This window comes from Ips typographus, linkage group LG3, assembly GCF_016097725.1.
Source record: "Ips typographus isolate SLU linkage group LG3, UJ_Ityp_2.0, whole genome shotgun sequence".
Classification (NCBI taxonomy): Eukaryota; Metazoa; Arthropoda; class Insecta; order Coleoptera; family Curculionidae; genus Ips; species Ips typographus.
The window spans coordinates 8,136,201-8,159,633 of record NC_138424.1 but is presented as its reverse complement, the minus strand read 5'-3'; the positions used below and the strand labels follow the sequence as shown (position 1 = coordinate 8,159,633).

The window sequence follows — 23,433 nt, the reverse complement described above, 5'->3', positions numbered from 1 at the left end:
GAGGAAAAACGGAAACCTATTAAGAAAGTCTCCAGAATCCTTGTAGAACATCCGGTATGTGGCTAATAAGCTATGCATCAAAGTGTGTCGTCTGAATTCCACACAAACTGATGCCGGATACTGTTTATCACGGTCCGAGATGCGCCTTTTTGGCTCGAGCAAGAAATTGATGAACCTATTAATATTCCGGGGTTGTCGAGGAAGTCTGTGGACGAAGGGGAGGTCCCGACGAAGCCATCGAGGGGAAGTCGCTTCTGATAAATTAATTATTTTATAGACGGACGCGTCTCGGTCATATCAATGAGGATGGGAAGAGAGTGAGAAACGTCGGTGGATTCCCCGTGTAATTAACAAAAGTTTCACTAACTTTAACCCCCACCCCTTGTCTAGTATTGACATTTTCAGCCAATCACAGGGGCGGATGTCGTATCCGTAGCACGTGGTCACTAGGAGCGCTACAAGCTACGCTACAATCAACTCAGAAAGGCAGAAGTCGTACCGTGCTCTAGGCATTCGAACGTGTTTCGTGTAGTAGTACAGCTGCGCTCGAGAGAATCGGTATCTCGGCAACTGTTTGTTAGCTGATAATCAAATTAACAGTGGAACTGTGATTAATAACACATTTTTGGAAATAGATACGTTTGAAGATTTCCGGGTAATTTTGAGATAACATACAAAGTGAAGAAACTTGTCTAGCCAGTTATACTCCTCATTTATTGCCGCCAACTTATTTTCCATTAAAGGTAAGTTGTTTTTAATTCCTTTCATAACTTATAATTATTGTACCCGAATATGTGTGTTATACTTTTGCAGAACTTATTTTCATTAATGTTCCTTTAACGCGCCTCGTTTCTATGCTTTTCTCCTAACTACAATAATTTTTACAACTAAAGGAATAAACATCATAATTCTGTCATATAGATTGTGTAAGATTGCATAGCGTTGACGTCATTTACTAATTACATCCTTGCACCATATAAGAATATATTCATACCGGCGTCTAATGGCGTTTTCATTTGCATACCTGGTGCATTCTCGTGCTACTTTATTGACATGCAAAACAGTAATCTGGTGTAGTCAGTATATTTGGTGTTTGTATCACTTTTTAGATTTGTTTGTTTCTTGGGTCACTCAAAGTAGCTACAATTTCAACTACAGCTTCACTAAGTCAGAATGTACAGTATTTAGTAGTTTGTGATTGATCAAAAAAGCAGCACAGTGGAAGCTGCTATTTTGACCAATCACAAACTACTAACTGTACTGAGATTTACACAATATGGACTTAGCATAAAGGTTAACCTTTTTTAATGTCAATACTTAGAATTTGAATTTTATCTCATTGACGTAAAACCGAACCTTTCCTTACACTAATTTGAATTTATTTGTATATTTGACTTTTGACATAACGCCATGTTTTTTGTAAACAGACTTTGTTATTTATTCGCTTCAAGTACAAAACATTTCAATTGTTATCCTTAATTTTTCGATTCAATTTGCATTTATAAACAGTGAAGTAAAAAAATTGAACTGAACACATTTCAAAATTGAAGCCTGATATTTCAAAACAATCTGTCTATTTTATTTTTTAAAGTAATTTATACAGGCTCTAAATCATTATTATGACCGCTTTTTTTGGTTTTGTATTACTTATTATTATATTTTGGTTTTGAATTTACTCTTGGAGTTGGTTATACAAAAACTTACGATTTAACTTTTTTACCAATCCTATAGTTATTGAATTGATTTTTTGAAAGTATTAAATAGTGTTTTTTTTTTTGTTTCAATAATCCCCTTTAGCCTTTAATTTGGCTATTTTAAAGCTTGATTTTAAATAAAGAACTGTTAAATGAAACTAATGTATATCATACCAGCTTTATGTTTTTTAGATGGAAAATGGTTGTTATTATTTTTGGATTGGTTTTATTTAAATGTTGATGAACATCCAAGGTTAACAAAGAATTAAACTAAACAATACTCTGATAGATGATAAAATACTTTGATAGAAAAAAGAGCAAAACAGTAAAGGAAAACATATAAAATAACATCCAGAACAACCTGGTCCTATTTGAGGTCCTTTGAGGCAGTTGTGTATCCTTTTAGTACAATTAACAACGTTTTTATTACGAAAAACAACTTTAGTTTTAAGTTTTATAAATTATTATCTTCAGAAAGAGTATTATTTCAATATTTTCAATTCGAATTTCAATTCGAACTATAAATTAAACCTTTATGGTTTGATTTTCTATGAATCTAAATGATTAAGTCTTTGGGAGCTTTAAGATGACCATTTTCACTATATTTAACATGTTCCAAGCATTTTATGTCCACAGTACAGTTACAAGGTCACAATTATAGGAATGTAAAATGTGGAAAGACAATCGTAGGAAATCAATGGTAAGAACAGAACAATTGCAAACCTGAAGATCATGTCACTAACTGTAAAGTAACGTCATATCCGTTCTGGAAAACCGTTCTTGACAAATTCCACCATTAACAATAGTTGAAAATCATTAAAATGACACCTCTATTCTTACTATTGTTTTATTATGAATAATTTTAGCCAAACAGGAAAGTTACAGTTTGGAGTTATCTCCTCAAAGCCGCAAAAGTGGTTCTGGAAAGACCTTTTTGACCCCTTTTCAGAAAGAAATATTATTTTTCTCATATTTCTACTGTTGAATTTGGCTGTTGAGGCTGCTATGATTGTATATGACTGTTGTCGGTATTTGGCTCTTTTTAGTACTCGTGTCACAAACCATGTTGTCAAAGATTTTAAAGTTGAAACAATAAAACGAGGACAAATTGAGAGAACCTTCAGAGCTGCAGTATGTGCTGAGTTATGCAAGTGTTGCACATTTAGACCTAGCATAACACTATACTAATAGATAGACACAGACAGGCCACACTCGCCAAACAACTTGATTTTACCAACAGTGGGTACCACCTACCTGGAAAAATAATTATTCGATAATCGACAAATCCCCTTAAACAACTCAACTTAATTATTTGAGACAAATTACCTCGGTTGGCTTGTAATAAATACGGTTCTTAATAGTTTCCGGTGTGCAACGTCTATTATTAGGCCGAATAGTGAGGATATTATTAACATATCTCTACGGATTGCGCAAAAATACAAGCGTCTGGAAGGACAGGAAATTTTGCAACAAGCTCGACGATATCTAAAGTGCGACCTCACGTGCGCTTAGATCGCATTTTTCTACTTCCTTCGACTGGCTGCCTACACATCGTCACCGACTTAATTATAATGTTTTACTATCAGTGACACAAAACTATAAATATACAGAGACACAGGATTTTTGCATTTTGTGCATATTGAATGAAACGGAAAAAAGCCGCACGATAATGGCAATTGAAAATCGGGCGATAATATATTTCCTTTTCCTGTTTTGGACGCTTTTATATAGCTTTTATGTAACCAAGGATACGGATATCCTGTCCATGTCCTTTCGGTATATTATACGTTGGCTCTACGCGTTCCTATTTAGTATGTAAAAATATTGCCCTCGCACTTTGCGTTTTTGGTACTACACGCCTAATTCGGATCTGGGGTTTTTTTCGGAGTCCACCAACGTACCGTCTGGTAAGTTTTCGGCGCACTTTCTAAATATTACCAAGTCTGTTTTGTAATGCACCTAACACGTGATGTCCCGAAAAATAGATCAAGGTAAACTATCCACAATAGTGCTTTGTTTATGTTTGTGATTTTTTTTCCTTTAAAATCTTAAAGGAAGGTGTAGGATATTTGTAGAAGCCCTAAAAATTTGTTAAGTCGTTTTCGTTGTATTTAGAAGATTTTAGCATTTTTCGTAAAATTCCAGAATCTACAGGCATTTGGGAATTTTTTTTTGTTAATTCCAAACACGACATTTCTTAAAAAAATGTTTTCTACACTTTGGCAACACTGTTTTCAGTATACACCAAGTAGTCTAGTCAAACAGCAGAAAGAACACTAAAATCTATGCAACATTCAAAGCTTTCGCACCTCATCAGATTATCAAGATATTGAAATTCAATGTTTGCTTCTAAAATTATCAGTTTACTTTTTCTAAGACAACTTTGAACTGAAAAAGATACAAAACACTGTCAAATATTAGGTTAGGTTAGGTTAGTTTATCAACGACTATTAAAATTGACATTAAGTGCAGGTATCACACTCAGTAGTTTTTAGTTATGATTCTAAAATTGAAGCCAGAATACCAAATTAGGTTAGAAATAATGACTCAGAGGAGTGTTTTAATAAGTACCACAATAGTACTTATTGGCAGAAATGGAGTTATACAGAGGGGTAAACCGCTGAGTACAATCTTGTACACTAACTCCTAATATGCCAATAATGTACACTAATTCCTTGTAATGCCCAGTAATTCCTAATAACTTTCAGTAACTAACCTAACCTAACAATACCCACTAATTTTCGGAATTACCACGACTTGACTGGAATTTAAAAAAACCTTTTTTAATTAAAGAAATATAAAAATAAGAAAGTATGCGTGCAAGGATTTAACCGGAAGTAGATATCAACGGCTGCTTTGTTTAAATGGGACACCTTGTATATTATTGCATTTTTGGATTCTACGTCAAATTCATTAATGTCACACTTTTCCGTATCCGTTTCTGAGATATTTACCGTTCTATGTGAAATTTAATATTTTCAGTCTCCAAAACAATAATTTTAGTTTATGCATGTCAGGAAACGTTTTTTTCTTGGTTTTTGTGTTTTGTCGTGTTATACAAGGGTTGTTCTAAGAGTGGGTGAAGAAAAACGATAGAATATATTATACAGGATGGTCAAAAAAAGAGCTCAAAACGTCAGTTCCAAAAAAAGACGTTTTCCAAATTAAACATAGTCAAAACTGTCAAACAACTCGTTTATTTGCAACACTTTGTATAGACTTTTATATGTCAATGGATAGAAAATATAATGGGCTTTCCAAAAATATGGCCGTGTTGATAGGGTGCTTCGTTTGGCCGCCAGAGGGCTCCAAAGCTAACTAAACGTTTTTCTTGACTGTAACCACTCTAACTTCTTTGAAAGATTTTTTTAGATCGATCAGGTACGGCCCTGATATGGCACAAACCTAGCATAGTGAGTGTGAAATTTAGAGCCGTAGCAAAACTGTAGAAATAAAATCATTAAAGTGGATTTTCGCTTGCATTAAGAGGCCAACATAACGCAAAACCCATTGGAATAGTGGTGATGTTTCAGGCAAATTTGACCCTTACGAAAGTTGTCATTTGCAAAATCGGTTTTTTAAGAAATTTGTATGCATTACATCGTAATAGACCTAGTAGCTCATGTAACCATGTTTTCTTAATTTTCCAGGGTCAAATTAGCCCTAACCAGTCAAAAAGTGTTTCTGAGGCACCCTGTCTGTAAACCGTAAATAACACGCGTATTTCTAACACTTTGTATATACCTTTATATGTCGATAGACAGCCAATGAAATGAGCTTTATATTGACGTACCAACGTCGGTTGGTTAGTGGTACCGTTTAGCTACTAGAGGGCGTCAACTTTGACCAATTTTTTTGGTGTATCCTTTTGTTTAATATTCAAAAACCCGCTTAATTGCACTATTTTCGCTAAAGTTTTATACGTCAATGGATAGCCAATGAAATAAGCTTTCTAACAGCCTCCCAATTTGAATGGATAGGTTAGACGGTTTGGCCGCTAGAGGGTGTCAAAATTGACTAATTTTTTCATGACTTTGTTGGTGCACACTTTGTATAAACTTTTATATGTCAATGGATAGCCAATGAAATAAGCTTTATTTATAAATTCAGTTCGTACCTGTCAATTTTTATCTTGATGTGGTTGAATAACTGTTTTGGTAACGTCAGTAGGTCAGTTGTCAAGTAGTTAGTAGACCAAGATGACCAGGTTGACCAAAATTGTAGCTAGTTTGCAGTCTAGATCTAAAAATGTTTCAAAATCTACCCTACTAAAATAGTTTAAATTTTTTTATTTCCCTAATTATTGACTAACATAAAAAATTGTTTAATAGGAATATCTCAGTAGAACAGATATTAAAATATCTTGGTCTCAGGCTCTCTATATTACTTTATGATTGACATAATAAATTGTTGATAGAAGTAATCAAGATTTGATAATACAAATTGCATTCATAAACTCACTTTGTTTTATAGTGTAGTATTTTAAAATAGAACGTTTTAAAAGAGCATAGATCACAAATTAATTCAAAAATCCTTCAAGTTTTCCCCATAAACAATTGAATCTAGTGACAGTCATTTCCCATCAAACTGTATACTATTGTATACAATATTCTCTCCCGCGACATAGTCTAACAATAGCAACGTCCTTTACAAAAAAAAAATAACACTGGAAAAAACAATAGAATTGCAAAATTGATTTCTTCCTTCCTTTGGGAAGATTTGCGCGGGGTCGCAGTTGAAGTCTTACGCCGGTAATTAAGACTCAAGTAAGTTCGCTTATTATAAACTATAAGCACAGGATATCCTAAAAATAATGGTTTATTATAATACAATGAACAAAAGAGGCAATTTGAACGAGCGCACAACTATTAATAATGTATAAGATTCCTCCTTTTGTTCGGCTCTCTTAGATGGGGGGGCTTTACTTATTCAAATTGGAATCATTGAAATTCAACGAGCGTTATTTTCTTTCATGCACTAGCAAATATTTTTAATAACGACGTAAAAAATAGGTTTTTTATTAAGTTGTAGGAGCGGATGTTGTGTAACGCAAAGTAATAAATTAGTGCGGATTCTTTGATCGTGTACTTGACTTGACTGCAAACAGTATAATATAATCTAATAGCTAGTAATTTAACTTAGATGAATAATAAATTGTGTTTCTGTTCTTCTTTCTGATTTTTTTAAAATATTAATACTAGCCTTAAATTAATTAAATTAAAAAATTTGCTCCATTGTTTTTTGTACTTTATTCATATTATTTTTTTCTCATGGTATCTTTTGCAAAAAAAGCAGTCACAACGATTAGTAGACATTTTGATTTTATTTTAGTGTACTGTAAAGCCTAATTTATTGTTATTAATTTAGTTAAATATTGAATTATGTATACAGTGTCTTGAATTGCAATAAGAATATAATTTCAGCAACGTTTAAAAATGATAGAAGGAACTATAATATACATGGTGGCACTACGAAAAGATAGCACCCTTAATCAAGACTCTTGAAATACGTCAAACTCAATTTCAATTTTCTCTAGGGAGACATGTTTTCCGGTAATAAGCCATTATACCGGGTGATTAATAAAGCTATTTAGTTTATTAGGTTTAGTTGTGACAGGTAATCATATGCAGGCTGTTACAAATTCGGTGCATTAGCATTGCAATAACAGTCACTTTTTGTCCTCTAACTCTTTGAGAAGGCCTTTAACGATGAAAACACCCAAATGTAATCTTGTAGAGCATAAAACTTGTTACAACTTTCTTTATTAACACTTTTTGATAGCTCCTTAAATAACGGAGCTACGCTCACTTGACAAATCAGTTTAGTTGGAAAAGAGTACTTTGATCCATTCTGTCACTTTTTGCTCTGTAACTCTCTGAAGAAGACTTCTGAAGGGTGATACAAGGAGTAGATCGCCGAAGTATTTTGGTGTACACACTCGAGGTATTTATGAGGCACTTTGCCGGTATTAACAGCATTTTGAGATATTACAAGGTATTTATAAGACATTTTATAGAATTTTGAGGTATTGATTGTATATTTCAAAATGTTTTGCGATATTTTCATTGGAATTTTGAGCGAAATAAAGCCTAAATAAAGAAAATTTTGAGGAATACATTGTAGTAGACCAAGCAGTAGACAATATAGTATATCAATATAACAAAATTGAACGCACATGTAATTATTATGGTAAAATCTTTATTACTTGATATTAAGTTGAAACAATATTCATTACAAATTATTATAATTTACCAATTTTTCAACATTTAAACATTTTTAAGATTACGTGTATTTTACAGTGTTGCAAGCTCTAAAATTTTATAATCAAAGTCACGTGATGTGTCTCTTACAATTTCAGCTTTTAGAATTGTCTAAAATAGTCTAAATTTAATTTACCAAGTTTTTAAAGTTTAAACCACATTTTAACGATCACGTGATTAATTTTGACAGATATCACCTGGCCTTTACAGTGGTGCAAGCTCAGAATTGCATTATCAACGTCACGTGACGTGTACTTTGCAATTTAAGTTTTTACAACTGTCTAAATTGTATTTATCAATTTTCCAAAGTTTAAACTACGTTTTGAAGGTCACGTGACTGTTTTTGACAATGTCAACTGGTCTTTACAATGTTGCAAGCTCAAAAATTGAATTATCCAAGTCACGTGACGTGTATTTTGCAATTTAAAATGTTACAACTGTCTAAATTTTATTTATCAATTTTCCAAAGTTTAAACTACTTTTGAAGGTCACGTGACTGTTTTTGACAATGTCAACTGGTCTTTACAATGTTGCAAGCTCAAAAATTGAATTATCCAAGTCACGTAACGTGTATTTTGCAATTTAAAATGTTACAACTGTCTAAATTTTATTTATCAATTTTCCAAAGTTTAAACTACGTTTTGAAGGTCACGTGACTGTTTTTGACAGAGTCAACTAGTCTTTACAGTGTTGCAAGCTTAAAAATTGAATTATCAAAGTCACGTGACGTAGTTGTTACAATTTTACCACTGTCCAAATTTAAAATACTATATATTTAATTTTTCAACTGTTTCTTTTAAATGATTTGTTTGACACGTGCTTACTTGGTTACTATGACAGTTAGAAGATTCGTTTAAACGTCAAAATATAACCTGTAATTTCAGACAACAGTACAAAAAATATTTTTGTTAGTTAGAATTTGAAAAAACAGTCACCTGACCTTAGAAAATCAATCAAAATTCAAAATCAAAAAAGTCTTTAAAATTTGGAAAAGCAATCAGGTATAACCTGAGGAAATCTTTTTTTTTTTGAATCATTAATCCTTATGACATTTTGACAGCTTAAGGCATTATTACTATGAGACATTTTGAGCAATAATGAAGCATTGTGAGGTATTTTAAAGGCATCTCAAGGTATTTTGTATGCAAAAAGACATTTTGGTGTACAAAAAATTATCGGCGGTCTACCCCTCGGGGTGAAATCACCTAAATGAAATCTTGTAGAGCATAAAACTTATCATCAATCTAACTTTTTGGCAAGTACTGAAACGTAACCCCAGCCAAAACCCAAAATAAACAGCTCGTTTTGATAAACTTATCGAAAGTGTACTAGTAATTACTAACTAGTGTATAATGGTAATTGCATTAAACACGTTCACCATCGAAAGTTCATCACTCTGAACTATTTAGACGTCGGTTTATTTTTAAAAGCCAAAACACATTCCCGAGGGAAACCGTTTAGAAAATGTCCTAAATTAGTGTTTTTATGTCTTATTTTCATTAAGACGCCGGTTCGGGATAACAGGAAGGCTTGATTTTATAGTCATCGAGTAAATTAAGACGCTTCTGACATTGATGGGCAAAACCAGACACCTTTTTTTAGAATGTTTTCTACACAAAAAACCAAACTAAACTAGGATAACGTCACAAATTACGACAGTAACCAACTTGAATTTCCTTGTAAATGTGGTTTCTCACGAAGGAATTTATTCAGGTTTGTTGGAATGCTATGAAACTGGTTTCTGTGTAGCACCTACTCATATATCCGTATATTAACCCGGCGTTATTACAGAGGTCAATTGATCTATTATCCGCGTTCCCACGTGTTAAAACTGTTCATATGGTGGTCGATATACGGGTTAAGTCATGCCCCGCGAATGACACACGTCCATTTATTAATAGAGAGGAAAGTGGGTAATTAAAATTATGGTTCTATACAGCACATCAACTTTTGCTAGCTGAGTAATTCCGCTTTCCTTTGAAGATGGTTCTAATAGTCGTTTTTTGTCGGCGCCGCCAAGCGAACCAAACTTACGATGCGAATAGTTTTGAAATTATTTTATTACGATATAAATTGGATTTTTTTAGCTTATTAAACGTAATTCTGGTGCATGAAACTAGCAACGGGTTCTAGCAACATGTTCTGTTATTCAGACAAAATTCAAACGAGGTTGGTTTTGATTCAAACAATAACCAACCGGTTCAGACTTACGACCATCAAATTCATGTAAAAATTGTTTTTTCCAGTTCGTTAAAGAATTTTCAAGAATATTTTCGTTCTGTATTTGGGTCTTTTGTATTCTGACTGAACAAATTCTTCCTTCATAAAACTTTATTCAGCTTTCTTTATTGTTTTCGATTTTTTCTTCATATAATCATTATTCTAATTGATGATGTTGTAAATTAAATATAAAATTAAATCTTCCAAATATCCTTCATAAAAGTTTTGATTTCCTGCTTCAAGATTATGTGGTAGAAGCAAGTTTATCAACGTGTGGTGCATTTTCCTAAATTCCAGAGAGCCATTCTACGTCTGTTGGGACTACATTGGACGCTGAATTTGGCTCCTTCTTGGTCAATCTGTGCCAAATTGTATTATTTCGTCTCAAAACCGGCATAGATCGATTCCGCTGATGTTCTAGTCTGCATATTTGTTACTTTTGAGCTATTTATTCTACGTCTGTTGGGACTACATTAGTCCTTTTAAATACTTATCTTATTTCTGACTGAACAAATTCTTCCTTCATAAAACTTTATTCAGCTTTCTTTATTGTTTTCGATTTTTTCTTCATATAATCATTATTCTAATTGATGATATTGTAAATTAAATATAAAATTAAATCTTACAAATATCCTTCATAAAAGTTTTGATTTCCTGCTTCAAGATTATGTGGTAGAAGCAAGTTTATCAACGTGTGGTGCATTTTCCTAAATTCAGCTCCAAAATAATAATGATCACTTACTACACTCAGTGGAAAAAAAATTGTAGGCTTCAGTATTTTTTTGCATTTTTCTAAGTTAAGACACCAAATATTTTTACGCACTACTCCACCATACAAATTTAGAACGAAAAAAAATTAACATCAACATGGTAATGGGTTTTGTTGAGTAAAATTTGCACTTAAAACGGTTACTGATTGATTAAGAGGCCAGAACAGTACCGTTTTTATTTTTAAGCCCAGGAAGTTACTTTTGAGCCATTCTACGTCTGTTGGGACCACATTGGACGCTGAATTTGGCTCCTTCTTGGTCAATCTGTGCCAAATTGTATTATTACGTCTCAAAACCGGCATAGATCGATTCCGCTGATGTTCTAGTCTGCATATTTGTTACTTTTGAGCTATTCTACGTCTGTTGAGACTACATTAGTCCTTCTAAATTCTTATCTTATTTCTGACTGAACAAATTCTTCCTTCATAAAAGTTTTGATTTCCTGCTTCAAGATTATGTGGTAAAAGCAAGTTTATCAACGTGTGGTGCATTTTCCTAAATTCAGCTCCAAAATAATAATGATCACTTACTACTCAGTTGAAAAAAAATTGTAGGCTTCAGTATTTTTTTGCATTTTTCTAAGTTAAGACACCAAATATTTTTACGCACTACTCCACCATACAAATTTAGAACGAAAAAAAATTAACATCAACATGGTAATGGGTTTTGTTGAGTAAAATTTGCACTTAAAACGGTTACTGATTGATTAAGAGGCCAGAACAGTACTGTTTTTATTTTTAAGCCCGGTTCCTCAGGAAGTGCTTGTTATTTGTCTAATATTTACGCAACGGATGCACTTAACGTCTTATTTACACAAACACGAGCAACGAAGGTCGATTTTATGACGCAACGATGTTAAAGGCCAAAAATTCAACTTATGTGGTCGTAAATCGAATAAGGTGTATCTGAAATATGACATCCTGTCGCATTTTTATCGAGTAATCCCGTTTATCAGGGCTTGAAACCAATATTAATATTGTTTTCCTTCCAGCTTTATCCGTATCAGTTTCCCGTTTACCCATTGTATATAATTACTCTATCAATGCAAATCTGTCACATCCGGCACTGTATGTATGTATTCCAGGTAAAAAAAGCAACCTTTCACATCAGGTGACAATTCGATTACGTAAGATTAACTGAAGGGGGTCGAATTAATAGGAAAAATTTCTCGGGTGGGGCGCCTCGAGGAATGATTAGGATTTCCTGTTCTGAATCAAAGATACCCGCCGCGTGAGCCTCCCGGGATGCCTTTTTGACACATGGAGCCGCGGGGGGCGTCAAACCCTATAATGACCCTCTTTGAAATCGAAAATAGTTGCGGATGTCAGTGGCGGAAACGCCATACGCTTGGAAACACCCCTTCCTGTACGGTTTTCGCCCTTGTTTTCGGGGGGTTGATGATGGTGGTTGTTTTTGACGGGATATCCTGTTTTTACGAGAAAATTGCTTATACACTGTTTTGTTTGTATGTTCTGCTTTTGTTCTCTAATGGTAGTAATACATAGCGATTTTAGTTACATACTGTACTAAGGAGAGCGGTGCTCAAGCACACACGGGGATTTCTCGTGACCAACTGTCAAATTATTACACAAAAGACGTATTTTGGCGTCAGTGTTTACAATGCCTGTCTCATTTTAACTGATGAAAATAGATCAAGAAGATAGAAGAAAGAAGAAGATAGAAGCCTATGTTACTACAGGTTAATACTGCAGCCCAAAGAGTTTTCTAACGGTCTTCACGAGTAGTCCGAACACAAATGCACTTGTTGACTTGTTTATTTGCTTTTTTAAGTTTTTCACATTTTGTGGATTATTAAAGGCATGTGATAACTGTCAAAATTTTTTATGCTTTGTGAAACGATATGTGGAAAATAAATCAACTCAGTTATTAGCAAGGTTTAGCAGAAACAAATAGTATATTACATACTCAGGTGGAAAGTGTTTGTTTTCTGTCGAGAAATTATACTTTCCACCGTCGCTGGTATACTATTTTATATTCAATCAGAATCTTATCAAACTTTTAATAAATATGAATGAATAAAACGATTCTTAGAGTACTTTTAACATGGAGATTTCTGTAAACGCATGTCACTTATTGTCACCACCTGAGCTGCGAGCTGTTGCAGAGGTCGCGGAAGAAAGTAAAAGTAAGGAAGGAAAAAGTAAGCTCAGATATGACAAAATTGAGAAAAAACAACAGTTTTCATCTTTCACATACATGGTTGAAAATAAACGCTTTTTACGATCAATAATTATTAGTTTAACTTTATTCTGGATTGTAATTAAAGTTTGCATTGAAACCATACCATTAATATACTTCATATTGGCGTTTAACTGTAACTACTTGTAATAGCTATTTAGATATGAGTGTTAAAAGTGCGTTTTTAAGGCACGCATGCCAAATTTTGTGAATTCTCATGAATGTCTTAAAAACACTTTTATCACGAATACCATACAAAATTTCAATGATTATATTTGAGAAATTCTTTTTCTGCAAACAGTCAAACCATCAGTTCCATTTGTCAATAATTCATTCCATAACAATCATTGTTGCCCTCAAAAATAAATTTGTTTGAATGCTGTCATCCATTTTAAAAACATTTTGTAAATATTTTATTAACAGTTAAAATGCTCTTTTAAAGCACTAGTGCCTTAAAAAGGTATTTCTAATAGTGCAGTGTAAAATGTGTTCTAATAGTGTGTGCGTGTTAAAAGTTGAATTTTTAGTCCGTTTATAGAAAAAGTATATTATTTGTCTTATTTAGTTAAAAATACAAAATATTATTTATTTTTTATCCAATTACTGCTTTTCAAAATATCATATTTTAGTATCATAGTTTTCTGTCAACTTGACATTGACTCATTTTGTTTGTAACTGTTCAAAACTTACTTTGATTTGCACCTTATTTGCTCTTAAAGAATCATCAAAGGTGTTAAACCAGTTTAAGACAAGTAAAACAACTGAACCGGTTTGAAATACTTGAAAAACAGTTAATTTGTGCCGTTAAGAGCCGCGCTCTTTAAATCTTTACCGTGGAGCCTTTCAAAGCTGCCATAAAAACACATGTTCTTTGTCTAAACCCGACCTCATCTCCGGAGACGCGGATGCGAAAAAAAAAACATTAATCGATGAAAGAACATCCGAAATTCAATCGGGGCGCGATTCGAGCCGACTGTATTTTTAGTACATCTTGGGGTGTCTGTGCTATCATTAACCGCACATAATTTTGTTACAGAACAACCAAAATAGGCTACTACAACCCTAAAATCAAAATGGCTTTACAAACAGCGGAAGGCCCAATCAGGTATGGACTGAATTCAGACTGGGACAGACTTTCCGCATATAGAAGCTCGCATCTACATCAACGCTCTGAAAATGATAACGAAGACCGCTTGCCAAAAGGTATGTAATGTTTTGCATTTAATAGACAAAATAATGAATAAGAACGTAATTGTTACAGTTTTCTATGCAAAAGAGATTCTTGGTGAATATAATTTAACAGGAAGTATAGAATAATTTCGACTTTTACTTCATTTTAGAAGAAATACAATCTTAAACAAGTTTAAAGGAAAATTCAAAAGACTAAGACAGACAAAATGTTTTTCAAAAAATTAGAATGGTGCTCCTCCAACAGAACAAGATTTTGAATTTTTAACCCCCTGAGGCTCCTGGCAAATAAGCTTTACCCCAATTTTCCAACCTATACCTTTTTTTAACCCCTTGTAAAAGGTTTTAGGGGTTTTTATAGGCACTACTATAATGAGACAGAGTTTTGTCTGTTCTTGACTTTTTCTTGTTAATGAAGCTGAAGCTGTTCAATCTCTATGTTGAAGAAGATTATTTGGTGAAGGCAGGAACACTTGACAAACGCATTGATTTTAAGTTGTTATCTTCAAGTAGAAAATTTATGGAGAATTAGAGTAAAATGAAAACTGGATTGATCAAAAAGTCACCAAAGTAACCTAAAAACATTGATTTTACATTCACTAAAGTTTCTTGTAAAAAACTGCAAATAGTCGCTACAAAGTCTAAAATCGTTCTTCACTTGGTACCTACAATACAAATCTACACCATTTACATATGTAATTTAGAAAGCGTCAGTCTAGAAACAAAAAAAGTTTAGAAACCATGAGATGGATTTTAGAAATATCACTAGTATTTGATTACTTTGATTTTAGAAATTGCAAATTGTATTTTAGAAAAGACCAGTTGGATTTTTGACACGGTTATTTGTAATTTGGAAAATTAAAGTTGGATACCAGAAAATCTTCGTACTAACATTTGTAGTGAAAGGTAATTGTGCTGCATTGTCACAAAGTTATTCTTGTTATAATTGTTACTATAGAACAATTCGCTCTTTATATATTTTATATAAATTTAATACTCCGGATGAGCGTTTTTTTTTGTAAGTTATATTAAATTTAAAAAATGGACAAAACAACAAACAAAATCAACAACAACTATTATCCATAACAGACCTTTTCTAAAATACGTGACTAAGTGATAGTTTCTAAACTACATGTGTAAATGGTGTAGACTCAAAGAAGCAGGGTTGTGGAGGCCCAAAATCACCAAATATGAACTGAAAACATCAATATGTTGGCTACACTCTCAGTCAGTCACTTGGTACTAGTTGGTACAATGCAAATCTAGACTCAAAGGATTCTAGAAACCCAAATCACCAAATAGAAGCTGAAAACGTCAAAAAGTCAGTGCAATCTAGTGAACCGGTTGATTCACCCTCAATTTTGTATGAGAGACAAAATGTAAATTTTATCAACGTTTTTGTTACTAATACTATGTACTTGGTATTACCAAACTAACAGCATTTTCTAAAAAAATAAATTTTATAATTGACTTTTTTATCTTATTGCAGATCCACGACACTGGACGAGAGAACATGTCAGTCAATGGTTGAGATACATCACAACCGTTCACAATCTGCCAGAAGTGCCCTCCTCCAGGTTCTTAATGAACGGCAAAGCTTTGTGTTTGATGTCCCCCAGCATGTTCCTGTCCAGAGTGCCCTTAGGCGGCAAACTACTCTATAAAGACTTCCAGTTGAGGCTGTGCTCCGCCATGTATTCCAGGAATTGAGTTCTACCACTTTTACACACACACTCGATAATGTGATCTACCTCACTGTATAAAGCAAAAAATTGTCACTAGCTTCCTGGGTAGCTAATTTTGGCAGCCAATTATATCGGCAGGAAAAGCGTTTCTTAATTTTGTACGAACTCCTTGCACTCCTTTTGATGTTTATTAAAATGAACGGCAAGGCAGGGTGATTAGACTGATACGTATTAGTAGAGCTCGAATCAGATGAGAAAAGGCCACCGCATCATCAATGACGCAGTTTTTAAAACTATTTCTTTCTCCTTCTACAGTTGCCGTCGCATTAGATATAATCAGAGGCGTCCTATTAAAATATTCCCGAAAATATATTGTTAAGCGGTCAAAAAGCCACTTGGCAACGTAGTACGGTTTTTACTTGGACACAATTAAAACAGATGCGGCAGCGGCCAGGTACATTTGGACCTTTTTATATGCTTTTACTAGCCGGCACTCTAAACGGTGTTGCCAAGTTTAAAAAAATGTAGTGGCGGACAGGGAGACTTAGGGGGTTAGGTTAGGTTCCGTTTTAGTCTGGTGTTTTGGTTGTATTGTTGATGGTCGCAGTTGAAGTTCACATAGTGTTATGAATAAAAAACGTTATTTTGTCAAAATGTCTTTCAAAAAGGTTGGAAAGAAAGGTGTTATCATATACAGCCAAGGCCGTGAAATCGTCAGTAACGTCTTACAATTTATGAAGAAAGAAGCAGAAGGAGTTTCCATTCCTTTGAAAAACTTGTTGTCTTTTATTTTCTTTATTAAAAACGACGAAAATGTTTCATTTTACTGATAAAATAATAGCACGCCACTGACTGGCTGCAACAACTTGGAAAGTAACGAGAGCAGCAATATTTAAAGCGAGACGTACAGAGATCGTGACATCATCGTTTGATGACGCCTGTGGCCTTTTCTTAGCTGATTCGAGCTCTAACTATTATTGTTTTAGTTTTTAAGTGGAATTTAGATTTGTATATTTTTGCTAGTCATGTAAATATTGTGGTTATTTAATTTCTAATGGTTTCATTTACACACTGAGTAGAAAATAAATATATTGAACTGATACTTGTTGAATTTTATTCTACTAAACCCTGAGCTTAATAAAACAAAAACTTTGCAATAAAACTATGTAATATTTTGGCATAGCCTTGTATAGCATTTATTGGTAAATCATCTTCTTTCACATATTATAATAATAATAGTATACAGCTGAATCAGCAATCCAATGAAATATATACAATAATTTACATTACAAAGAAATAAAATGCAATTTCACCTAACAAACATAATCATATTTCCAACTGTATACTTTCAATAAGTCAAAGAAAGAAACAGAATCCCCCCTTCCAAACACCTTAAAAAAACTAACAGCTTATACAAATATACTCGTCTTAGAAGTAATTTCTAAATTCCTATTGAGAAACTTCTTAACATAGTCTTTGATTTCTTCCTCATCTAGAAAAAAAATAACACTCAGTATTTTATTTTGGGTGTAATTAAAGACAAGACTCACCTTTGTCAGCCAACCAATGTGATATTTTTCTAGCCATTGTCTTGAAAATCTCACGCGACTCAAACCTCTTATCAATATAAGCTGGAGTCAACAATTTAACAACCAACAGACCAATTTCTGTTTTCTTTAGTTTCGATTTTCCACTAGCAGTTTTTCCTACTGCTTTCTTAATATCTCCATTAGTTTGAGTGGAAAGTTTTTGAGGCTCACTGGTTTCTATAACCAGTCTAGGACTGGTATCTTTGTTGCTGCTTGTTGAAGCATCATCAGCCTCATTACTTGTCGTCGTACGCTCATCCATTTGATGAATATCGTTTGAGTCTGATTGGATTTCAGCTTTGTTAAGTTGTGTTACGGGTTCGGAGACTTCACATGACAGAGTTCCAGCCTCCAAACTGTTTCCTTCTTCTTGATGCTTTGTATTAGTGGTGTCTGATTCACTTAATCGATCATTAAATGCTGCAAGAGGTTCTGTGATGGATGTGTCATTGGATTGTTGGTTCTTGTGATTTTTACTGTCTTCAGAGCCTACTTTACCATTTTCCCATGCCACACTGAAAGTAAAAAATTAGTTTATGAGGTTATAAGTTATATTTAAAAATTTTAGAAATATTTCCCAAAAAACTACATTTTTTAAAAATGTTTTATTTGTCTTTACTTGTCAGTTTTTCAAATAGGTCCTCTCACGTTAACATTATAAACTGAACCATCTTTTTGTTCTAAGTACAATAATATGACAGTAGTTTTTAAAAATAGTGTTGATTACTAAAGTCAGATTTCATTTATGATTTTTCAAGTACATAATTATTTTTCATACTTAAAAATCCTGAAAATTAATCCAATCCATTTTAAGTTCATAAAAACATGAAAATTCACTTGAAACAGTAATTGTCAGCTTTACAAGTCAATCTGCCTAGTTTTGTAGAAACTTCAATTAACTTTATTAAACAATATACCAAAACTTACCTTTTTTCTTTTCCATTATCTGAATAACCCTCTTCCGCCTCTCTACTATGTTTTCTCTTTTTTCTCTCTTCTCCCCTTTCCCTGCTGTGCAATCTTTTTCTCTCATGACTACTTTTATCATGTTTTCGCCTGTCTGAATTTTTTTCTTGTCTGTCTGAATTTTGTTCTTGTTTGTGTCTACCATGTGACCTGTCGCGCTGGTGTCGATCACGACTTCTGTCCCTGTTTCTACTCCTCTCATGCTTATCTTTGTGCTTCCTATCCCTGCTTGATGACCTTCTACTAGACTCCCTCTTATGTAACTTGCTATGCTTTGGACTGTTTCCAGTCTCCTCATCAGAGTCTCCAAACAAAGATTTTGCGTTAGTTTTATTCATAGTGACACTCTGTTCTAGTAGGTTTTTTGCAGTTTGAAATCCAAAACTTAGGGTAGGGTTTCTGATTGAAGTACAGCCATTGCTTACTGTCAAAGTGGTGTTAGTAGGATTAGGTTCATTACTACTAGTTTCACTCTCTTCTACTGGGACTAGTTTTGGATCATCGGCACTTGGTAGTTCAGGTGGTTGAGATTTCAACTTCAAATCCTTTTGGATATTACGAAATAGGTCTGTCAAAGTTTCATACTTGGCAGGTTTTGGCTGAAAACTCACGAGTTTCACATAGACCTCATTACTAGTGGTACTTTTCTTAATGCTGGAGATCTGCAAAGGGAAAGTGAAACTCACAAGATGCTGTACACTGATTCTAAAAATAACTAGGTTAAATTTCTCTGGGCCATGTACAGCGTGACAACACTAGAAACAGTAATACACTCTCGGCATTACAAAATCTTAACACATTTTCACTTCAACAACCAGTTTGTATGAGGCACTTTCTTAAGAACTTTAAGAATAAAATAATCAAAAATATACAAGAAAATTATTTTCTTAAATATTGACAATTTACAGTAATGACAAATGACAAGACGTGTCTGACAATGACAGTTCCAGAATTGTAGCGGAATATATTTCTCTTTGTCTAACCTTAACAGCCCATATAGGCAAAAACTGAATCAAAACTCTAGAGTGCTGGAAATGTTTTGATCCTACTCAGTTTCATACCTGCCCTACCAGTTCCGCGTTTTTAACAAAAAACCTTACGTCCACTTACCAATTTAGCCAACCCGTTTCTATACATGGTGATTGTGGTTGTTGATTGAAACACTTCATACTCCAACCCAATACTGCAGTCTTCAATATCTTTCTTATCTAATGTCTGTTGAGATTCACATTCTGTGTAATTTGCATAGAGGGTGTCCAAAATTTTTGACAGGTACTGTTCCCTTATAGCTAGAGTCAGACCTTTAACTTTGTTGGACGTAGCCGAAGCTGCCTGTACTCTGGCATGTTTTGAGAAGAGTTTTTCTATCGTTTCTTGAGAAACTTCCTGAAAGTAGTCAGTCAGTTTTTCTGATAATAATTAAATATTCATCTACAAACTTAAAGTAATTAAGTATGAGGTAACATTCAAACTGTTTAGTTTTTTGACGCTCCATGCATGGAGCGAGCAGAGCTAATTCAAACATTTGACAACTGTCTAATTACGTCACTGTGACGTCACATATTCTCCACTCGCCCCATGAAGCCTGAAAATGAATAAGGCCCTTGGCTTTTTTAATTTGTAACCTCATCTTAATTTAGTTTTATTTTTTACATCTACCTGGGGATTTCTCCTCAAAGCTAACTGCTTTTGAATAAAAGTTGTCGCTTCTTTTTTTGCTTCTTGTTCTCTTTGAAATGCCGAGTAGCGTTCATCTCCACTATCGCTATCATTTCCATCTTTCCTACTCTGCGTTTCACTAGCGTTGTGCCATTATACTTAATTAGTGACTATTAACTAGTCAACTAGTGAACTAACTACTCACTCATTAACGCCTTTTCGGCCCTCACCGTACAAATCACCATAATCCATTTCATTAAAAGAACTGACATGAGTGTTGAATTGAACACTTTTAACCAAAAATTGCTCCACCATATCTTGTACTGCTTTCTTGTTTTTGCACCAGTCACAGTTTTTTACACACTTAGGTGGTGGCTCTCCAAAATGATTAGAAAAAAGCACATGACGACATGCTCTAAAAAATGTTAACAGTCATTTTTCAATTACATATTAACCAACAACTTACGAGGGGTTTTCACAGTACTCGATCACTTTCTTAAACCCTTTTATTGCGTTTTCAACATTCAACTTTTTGTCAGGTCTACTGCCACACTTTCCCAAATCTCTAGTCAAATGAAACTCGACCGCTTTTGAGTCCGATCTGCTGTAGTAAACCCGACAAAAGGACGGTTTTCCATCCCTACCTGCCCGTCCAGTTTCCTGATAGAACGATGCAGGATCTTTGGGAACCCCCCAATGAATAACAAACCGTACAGTGGCTTTATCCACCCCCATTCCAAAACTGATAGTAGCGCAAATAACCGGGACTTCACCACGCTGCCACATTTCTTGAAAGTCCATCCTTTCATGATTTTTCAGTCCGGCGTGATAGCACAAACTCTTGATATTCATTGAGTTCAGTTTGGAGGCTAAAACTTCAGTTTGTTCTCGGGTGCGACAATAAATAATTCCGCAGGATTTTTTGTCACTGGGCAAGTCCTTTTCCTTCGCCAACTTTAAGCACTGTTCAATAAACGTTTTTAAATGTTTGAAAGGGTCTTCTAAAATGTTAGGAAAGTAGACGTCGTAGAATAAGTTGCTGCGAAAGCATGACGTTTTGAACTCTTTGAAATCAGGAGATAATCTCAGGCTTTTTATGATGTCGTTTGTAACCTATTTGAAAATCACTAAAGCTAGAATTTATTCATGTTAAGGGATCAATCTGACTTGGCTTAAAATTTATATTATCTACAATAATGTAATACAAAACCAGCTAACCAAATCAGATTGATGGCTAAATCTTTCATTTTAACTTACAAAAAACATAGAAAAAATCGTTTTGTGAACATTAACTTATCTTTCACTTGCCTACTTATGGTGGGTTTATATTTATTTAAAATTTATCAAGGATTTATCATTTATGATTTTTAAGCCCCTTTATATTCAAGGTAAGAATAATGTAAGAGGTATCCAATCAGACAAAGACTTAAACACATGTGATATTGACATCTGACATTCAGATTGGCATAAGATGTTTTGTTTACTTTTGGAGGGCTCCTTGTGACTTTGTGTTTATTTGAAATATTAGTTCCTAATCGCAAATATCTTTAATTTAATAGAAAGAAATACACTTTAAAAACAAAATGCAATGGACTCATTTGAAGAAGAACAAGAGAATGCAATGATGTTACTTTTGTTCCTAGCCTGTATAGGTAGGTGGTAAAACAATTATTCAGAGATAATTTGATTTTAAATTGAACTAATTTTACTTAATAGGCAAATACCAACAGTACAAAGCTGGTCAATGAAGAAGACCCTCACCAAGACGACTCTTTATTAGACCATTAAATAGGTCACTGAGAAAAATAAGGCTTTTTGAGTGCCAAACATCAACAACAAAAATTTTAAAGCCTTAAGGAATTTTGAATATGTGTTTTGTGAACTCATATTAATTCTTAGTTAGCTTAACCCTTTAACATAACAGGAAAAATAAAAGTGAATTAAACTATATAACTTTGTAGCTTGTAAATTGTAAAAGTTCCATGTTCTTGTCCTTTCCACTACATTTCATGTTCACAAAACCTTCAAACAAACTATAAAAATAACTCACTTGTTTCCCTGCAGTGGCTGTAAGAGCTATACAAGGCACTTTGCAGTCATCCCTAAGACTGCCCAGTTTGAGATAGTCAGGTCGAAAGTCATGACCCCACTCACTCACACAATGAGCCTCATCAACCACTATATAGCCAATCTTATTAAACTTACTGAGATTCTTAAAAAGCTCCTACAAATGACACTTTGAGCCTTCAAAAGTAAACTCATTTTAGGGTACCTTAAAGGTTGCTGTTGCTGCCTGTTCAGGGGTTATGTACAATAGTCTAGTATTTGGTGATGTAGACTTAAGGTCCGCAATAAGTCTTTCCCTTTCAGTTTTAGTTATTTTGGAATTCAATGAAGCAGCCCTTATTTTTAGGGATATCAGAGCATCAATTTGATCCTAGGGGAGTGTAAATAAATGTATTACTTCTGGTGGGTTGGATAGAGTGAACACACCTTTATTAGTGCCAGCAGGGGTGAAAATACTAGAGTGATCATGTTACTGTGCAAAACGGCGGGAAGTTGGTAACAAAGTGATTTTCCAGAACCAGTAGGCATTGACACATACACATCATGCTTTCCTGAAAAAGTAACGGGTTAACAGAACATGAAATAAAGTGGGTTTTCTAAAGAAACTCATTAAAAAGTAAACAAATCATAAACTGTACTTACTTTGGCAAATTTCAATTACTGCTTTTTCCTGCAATTTTGACTTAAATGAATCAAATTTAAAGTACTTTTTCAGTCCTTCGTATATATCAGATTCTTCCATTATTATGGTAAAAAGTTTATCACATTTGGGGTAAAGTTTTAAATAAAAAAAGAAACTTTAATTTATTTTATACTTTCTTTGAAATTGAAAATAAAGCAGAACAAACAAATAATGAAACATTAAATGTCACTGTCAATACTGTCATTGTCAAACTCAATGCAAGTAGTCTCTATTTCATTTTTTTCTGACTCTCTGGGGTGAATGTGACGTCATAGTGATGTAATTTCAAAGTTGGTCAAATAATTCTTATTTTTAAGCTGTAATCTGTAAATAATTATTATACAAGCTTTTTCCCTCCCAAAAGTCAATTCATAAAACGTTCAGCTTTAGGAAAGAACACTTTTATAAAAATCAAACTGTATAAGAAATCTAAATGGGTTAATCCAACAGGACT

General features: G+C 33.7%; 2 protein-coding genes and 2 long non-coding RNA genes across 6 annotated transcripts in view; 3 read left to right on the top strand and 1 right to left on the bottom strand.

The window, feature by feature from the left end:
* The window catches only part of LOC145726816 (uncharacterized), a 133,834-nt gene that overhangs the window by 62,323 nt on the left and 48,078 nt on the right, over positions 1-23,433 (top strand). The window lies entirely within an intron of this gene.
* On the top strand, positions 479-17,116 carry edl (ETS-domain lacking). Of its 3 annotated transcripts, none has more exons than XM_081976068.1 (3): positions 479-743; positions 14,180-14,346; positions 15,821-17,116. In XM_081976068.1, exons 2-3 carry the CDS (start codon positions 14,217-14,219, stop codon positions 16,039-16,041), a joined length of 351 nt encoding a protein of 116 aa, XP_081832194.1. In that variant the 5' UTR covers positions 479-743; positions 14,180-14,216; the 3' UTR covers positions 16,042-17,116. The 3 variants fall into 3 exon arrangements, with proteins under 3 accessions (XP_081832194.1, XP_081832195.1, XP_081832193.1); XM_081976069.1 differs by lacking the exon at positions 479-743 and adding an exon at positions 3,462-3,601; XM_081976067.1 differs by lacking the exon at positions 479-743 and adding an exon at positions 9,779-9,867.
* Positions 17,187-23,153, bottom strand: LOC145726784 (ATP-dependent DNA helicase Q5-like). Its single transcript, XM_081976014.1, has 11 exons — positions 22,940-23,153; positions 22,724-22,848; positions 22,503-22,667; positions 22,281-22,454; positions 20,697-21,343; positions 20,436-20,645; positions 20,231-20,369; positions 19,682-19,957; positions 18,533-19,233; positions 17,567-18,120; positions 17,187-17,508 (listed from the first exon to the last, which is right to left on the bottom strand). Exons 1-11 carry the CDS (start codon positions 23,037-23,039, stop codon positions 17,426-17,428), a joined length of 3,174 nt encoding a protein of 1,057 aa, XP_081832140.1. The 5' UTR covers positions 23,040-23,153; the 3' UTR covers positions 17,187-17,425.
* On the top strand, positions 21,351-22,183 carry LOC145726813 (uncharacterized). Its single transcript, XR_014177684.1, has 2 exons — positions 21,351-21,882; positions 21,947-22,183. It is a non-coding gene; the product is annotated as an uncharacterized LOC145726813 (long non-coding RNA).